Source organism: Alosa pseudoharengus, unplaced genomic scaffold (genome assembly GCF_046254945.1).
Source record: "Alosa pseudoharengus isolate Yale_2024_CS ecotype anadromous, Long Island Sound unplaced genomic scaffold, YU_APseudo_1.1 YU_APseudo_1.1_scf_10, whole genome shotgun sequence".
NCBI lineage: Eukaryota > Metazoa > Chordata > Actinopteri > Clupeiformes > Clupeidae > Alosa > Alosa pseudoharengus.
In genome coordinates, this window is record NW_027468565.1 from 26,894,700 (window position 1) to 26,901,023 (window position 6,324).

A 6,324-nucleotide genomic window follows, 5' to 3' on the forward strand; every position below is an offset into this window, starting at 1 on the left:
TCGCATTCATATGAGCTTGTTCATGTTGAAAGTCAATGGCAGCCATTCATCTCATTGTCATACATCATTAACCCAGTGAAACTACAATGTGGCTCAGTCACTGAACTTAGTCAGCTGACCTAAAGGGGTCTATATTCAGTACATTATACAGACAAGGGCTGTGGGGGTCTGGGTCCACAGGGCGCTATGATGCTGACGTAATCATTTACATTTACAATTATTAATTTAGCAAATGCTTTTATCCAAAGCAACTTATGAACATGAGGAATAACAGTCAAACTACAATGCAGAGGAGAACTTAGGTAGGATTTAATACTGCATCAATCAATACTATCACTAGAGGAATTAATACTGCATCAATCAATACTATTACTAGAGGATGAGAGTACGAGTAATCACACCCACCCCACACATCTTTAAAAGTAAATAAATACATTAATAAAATGCAACACTCTCTCAGTTATCAGCCCCCTCTCCAGTCCCCTCCAGCAGCCCGCGAGGAGGAATCGCCGGTACTAGCATAGCGCTCCGATCCCCTCTGACCACCTGCTCACTGTCTCTCCAGCGCAGCCCTAATGAGGCAGACTGGACGCCTGGCGCTGCCACGTCTCCCGCAGTTACACGCGCCCTGGCGGGGAGCGCTCCACCCGATCCCCCTGCCCCTCGCCACTCTTTCCTTGCCCTTCTCACCGCCACACTCACCATGAGGGCCACGGCTGTGAAGACCACCGCAGAGAAGAGGATCCACGGCCTGCAGGAGAGGACACACTGTTACGCTCGATACCCATCGGAGGCAGCAGCAGCAGCAGCAGCAGCAACACAGACGTGCATTATTGAGTGCCTCGTGGGCTGCTCCAGAGAAAGACCCAGTACCCGAGGCCACGGCATTGCGTTCTGCACGTCTGAATGTCATTCTTTTTGGTTTCAGAAACTAAGCAGGACCACAGGACGTTAAGGACATCACATTGTTTTCATTTAGATGTTCTTTACAGATACATCCCATAAATCATTCACAACAAGCAATGGCAAAGGAGGTAGTTGATTATTTATTTGGGCTAACTACATACTGCCTGTTCTTGTCTGATGGCTGGGTACATTACTGCCTGAGTTAACATTTGAATAGACCAGTTGTGAGTCAGTTATGAAGTCCTATATATAAACCTGGCAAGGCTTGATTAAGGAGACAAAAGATCTTCAGTAATGCAATTCAATAATATATTGTCCATGCACAAAGAGGTACAGTACATACTGTCATTTTAATTACTGTTTAATTAAGTAGACTTTTTAACAAGATTATTGCAGAGAGACCTGCAGGCTAAACATTAGTTTCAGGACCTAAATGGCCTCTGATCAGCAGGCTGACTAGATGCTTCTCCGGCACCTGTAGAAGCAAAGAAGCAACACTAGTCACGAGTGCAGTCATAAGGAAACAGCACGACTCCCAGTGGAGGAGGGGGGGGGGGGGGGGGGCAAAAAGAGAGGGAGAGTGGAGGGGTGCTCTAGAGAGAGAGGGGGAGAGGGAGAGGGAGGGAGAGAGAGCGGCAGAAAAAAGCAGAGCGAGAGAAGAGAGAGAGAGAGAGAGAGAGAGAGAGAGAGAGAGAGAGAGAGAGAGAGAGAGAGAGAGGGAGATGGTGGATAATGGTGGACGAGAGCAATTCCAGCAGGTCAGTAAGAAGCAGAAGAGACGCGCCCTCAGAGGCAGAGTCATCTTACCTCAGTCCCGCAGGCTCTCGTAGTCCAAACTTGATCTCGTTCCCCAGCATCTGACTGATCTGCACGAGGGAAACGGAGCGAGGGAAACGGAGCGAGAGAGAGGGAGAGGAGGGAGAGGGAGAGAGAAGGGGAAGAAAAAAGAGAGAAGAACGTGAGAAAGACAAATGGGTAGCTGTGAAACATTAACAGGGTTGTGCTGACACATTAAGAAACAGGTTGATGGTGCACATGGGATCAAGAAATATCAAAACAAACAGGGGTGTTTTTGTGTGGGGTCTCCTGTAATGGGCTACCCATCACATCAGTGTATGATAGGTGCTATACAAATAAAGCTTCTTATTATTATCATCATCATCATCATCATCATCATCATCATCATCATTATTATTATTATTATTATTATTATTATTATTATGACTGGCAGATTGACAAGACTTAATATTTAGCACAAAATCAAATATGCTGCATTGCATTCAGTGTATAAAAGGTGCTATACAAATAAAGCTTATTATTATTATTATTATTATTATTCCTGGCAGATTGACAAGACTTAATATTTAGCACAAAATCAAATATGCAAATATGCTGACAAATTAGCCAATCAATGTGGCTTATATGTGCTTTTCCAAGCAATAGCCACAACTGAAGCCAGTTTGATGTCATCTCTACAGCATGGCATGGGTTAAGAGCTGGGGGGTTGAACACTTCCACAAGCAACGGCAGAATTGGAATCTTCTGACAGAGATTCTGCAAGCAACAAGCGTTTAATATTGGTGTCCATCAAATCAGGTTTATACGCATATTAAAAAAATAACAACCTGACTAAATGAGCATGCTAATGGACTCTATTTCATCAGGGGCTCAATGCTTTATTACTATTATTTGGGTATTCCTCTCTTGATGCTGTCCAGCTGACCGCAAATTAATTTCAAGCTTTGTTTAGATGTGGTACCCCTGGGTGTGTGTGTGTGTGTGTGTGTATGTGTGTGTGGATGCACTGAACGGATCTCATTGTTATGACTGCGCCCAGCACCTGCAGCTACAACCAGCATAACAGAAAACCAGCAGAAGCAAAAGCACACCTATGGCCTCTCTCTCTCTCTCTCTCTGCCCCTCCCTCTCGGTCTGACTCCCCAAAACTTTGCCTCGGTCAGGGTGTCACCATTTGTGTCCAGTACACCATTAGGGAGGCTATCCAGATCAGGCCATCTAGATCCTTCCCTACGGTCCTGCACCTGCACCCCAGGTTTTGGCTACCTGGGACTATACGCTCTGGCTGCATTAACCAATGAGGCTATATACTTTGGCTACATCAAGAAACTTGAGAGCTTGAAACCAGAGCTGCAGGCATTGATTCCTGTCAATTATTTCATGCCATTGTAAGTAGCCACTGTATATCGGCTTTGAGTGGTAATTCGACCCATTCAGTGAGTGTGTGATTGGGTCAGGTTTTAGCACTTGAGTAACGTGCTTTTGCTTTGAAACTGACACAAACAATCCAAAAAAAAGATAACCTTACTTGATGAAGGAGCAGTATACACTAATAATAATTTAAATAACAACAATGAGTAAAAACAAAATAGTAAGTAACAATCAAAACTAAACATGCTGACTGAAAACAGCAGCTGTTCATTACTTTCCGAACTATTCTATCAAGACTCAACAGCCTCTACTTCACCCTCACACAAACAAACAGGCCAACAGGTATGCACAAACAAACACACTAAATTAAATGCACACAGCAAAACACACACAATCTCTCTCTCTCTCACACACACACACACACACGCACACACACACAGTACAGAGAAAATAAGGGCCGTGGTTTTATGCATGAGGCAAAATTAGGTAGGGGAAGAGATTCATTTTCTGGGTGACGGTGCGTGAAAGGCAATAATAACCATGAGAGAGGAGCTTTCAGCCTGCAAGAGCTTTGAAATATCAGAGTGGGAAAGCAAATGATACGAGATAATACTTCTAGAGATGAAAGAGATGAAAGCCAGACAAAAGAGTTCTGCTCCACCAATCAGATCTCCCCTACTCAGGTAAAGGAAATCACAACAATCTACACCTATTACCAGGCATTATGCCACGCCAGGTAACCCACACCCCTACAACAGGACGCAAAGTGCTGTAGATACACGAGGATCACAGAAAAGGTGAGCTACAGAGGACATGAACAAAAGAGCTGCAGCCGACAGCACAGGACACACGCATCCATTTGGAACGCCGGCTGCTGTATTTACATATGAACACTGCTGGTGCACTGCCCGGAACCTGGCCAAGTTTCCCATGACCCCCCCCCCCCCCCTTCAACCTCTCCAGCGGCGTGCCCACCATGCTCGGAGAGAACGGTCATGCAGAAAGAGGTCAGACAATTCAGCGAAAGGGCACAGACCGTAGCGAGGGTTTGCATAATAGCACGCACATTAAGGGCTGTTGCTGTACCCTGCCCATCGGCTACTCTGGTAATCCCTCTGTGTGTGAAGTGGAAATAAAAGCAGCCTGACACAGTACAGTGGTGGACCTTTAACAGTGCAGTGGTGGACCTTTAACAGTGCAGTGGTGGACCTGACACAGTGCAGTGGTGGACCTGTCTTAGCTCTCTCTCCTTCCGTGTGCTTGGCTTGGCGGCAGCTTAAGGCTAAGTGCAAACACGCATGGGCTGCGGCAGGCACAACACCGCACTGCACTGATGGGCAAATTGGATGTCTAGAAAAAATCCACCTATCTAGGATTCTGTGTGTATTTACTGTGTGTAATTTGTATTTGTGTGTGTGTGTGTGTGTGTCTGTGTGTGTGTGTGTGTGTGTGTGTGTGTGTGTGTGTGTGTGTGTGTGTGTGTGTGTGTGTGTGTGTGTGTGTGTGTGCTTTACTGTATGCATTTAGTGTGTGTGTCTGTGTATCTGTGTGTGTGTGTGTGTCTGTGTATCAGTGTGTGTGTGTGTGCGTGTGTGTGTGTGTCTGTGTATCAGTGTGTGTGTGTGTGTATTCACTTATCTGCTCTTCAAATATACTCTTGACATAAATGGCACTCACCCTTGACACCATTTGAACAGCACGCTTCTGAGGCAAACTAATTTGCAGAGAGCAAACGCTGGGATTGTCATTCGGCCCAGCCTCGGCCTGGCCATCACACGTGCGGACCCAGAGAGAGCCACTGGAGGATGCAACGTGCAGCTACGGTCTGCTGAGAGTCTCGTTAGTGGGCAAAGGGAGAGCGAGGGGGCAAACGCTCTCTCATTGACGACCAGAAGAGCTCAATCACTCGCTCGCTCGCTCGCTCACTCACCACCTCTCTGCCCTTCTACTGACTTTTCAGCCTTTGCTCAAATGCAAAAACTAAAAAACGGCACAGACACACACATACAGTACTTGCACATGCACGCACACCACACTCACACTCACACATTCACACACAAACACTTCTATCTATTTTGTAGCGTGACTATACAAATGTGAAGATGTGATAATAATTAATAATGAGAATCATAATTTGCTATTAAAATATTTTTGGTCATATTACTGCTTAAATCCAGCTTGCTCTAAAACAAATAAAAATGTGCAAATGCGGCAAGATAATGATAGACAACCAGTGTGAAACAAGTTAGACTTATAATGTTTAAAAACTTAAAAGCTTAGAATTGAAGTGTGTTTTCTTAATTAAAAGCATAAATTGTTTTTGCTAGAATAACCTGTTATGATTTTGCTTAAATTTACAGTGTGTTTTTCTTGAACATATAAGAAAGTTTGCTTATAAAACTTAAAGTGTTTTGCTAATATTTACATAAAATGTGTTTGCTTAGATATAAAAAGTTTGTGTTAGAATTAAAGTGTGTTATGCTAAATGAGATGTGCTTTGAACAAAATGTAAAGGTAGAATGTAAAAACATAATGTACCAGCTATAAGAAACTGTTTGTCAGCAAAAAAAAAAGCTGACTGGCAACTAAGCAAAACAAAAAAGCAGAGCCAATATTTCATGATGAGATATAATACCAAACTAGGACATGTCCTGCCTGACCGAGAGGGGTATAAAAAGAGAACGGCCCCTTCATCAGGGTTCTTCTTTTTCCTTTTCATTTTTCTTTGGACCGAGCGTTTAGCCTTTAGACTTAGACAGTTTTCATTCCTTATATTTTTTGCTTGTATTTAATAAAAGTCAAAATCCTAACCTTTGATTAGGAGTTTGTAAAAAGACCATCTAGCGTTTTTTTTTTCGAATTTGTCTGCCTCTCCTGTGTTGCTGAGAACCCTGGATGCCTTGCAATAGGGCCTCTGCTCCAAAGATTTGACTTCGCTCCGGGTAAGTAAGGCGTCCGTTTGAGGGCTACTTTCTAAGACACTGTATATGGGCAAAAAACATACTGCACTGACATACACAGGAGTAGCGAACTCAGCCAGGCATTTGGGAAGGAAAGTCCTATGCTCCAGGGCAGACAAAAAACCAAAAAGGCTTTGTTAGCAAATTTATTTGGCGCGTCAAATTGTTTGTGAAGCTAAAGTCTAGGACCCATTGGGGTCTAAATGCACATCACACACCCAAGCGAGGATACGGAAATCTGTTTGATAAATACAAGTGTATTTATAGATAGAATCTAAATTGTTATAGA

At 43.8% G+C, this 6,324-nt stretch overlaps 1 protein-coding gene across 2 annotated transcripts in view; it reads right to left on the reverse strand.

Moving 5' to 3' along the window:
• Nucleotides 1-6,324, reverse strand: part of LOC143104937 (tumor protein p53-inducible protein 11-like) — a 58,167-nt gene that overhangs the window by 7,451 nt on the left and 44,392 nt on the right. For both annotated transcript variants that reach the window (XM_076269279.1, XM_076269270.1), the window contains 2 exons: nt 1,714-1,772; nt 703-751 (listed from right to left, as the gene is read on the reverse strand). In XM_076269279.1, the coding sequence (XP_076125394.1) occupies nt 703-751; nt 1,714-1,772 (108 nt within the window). The remainder of the gene's footprint in view (nt 1-702; nt 752-1,713; nt 1,773-6,324) is intronic.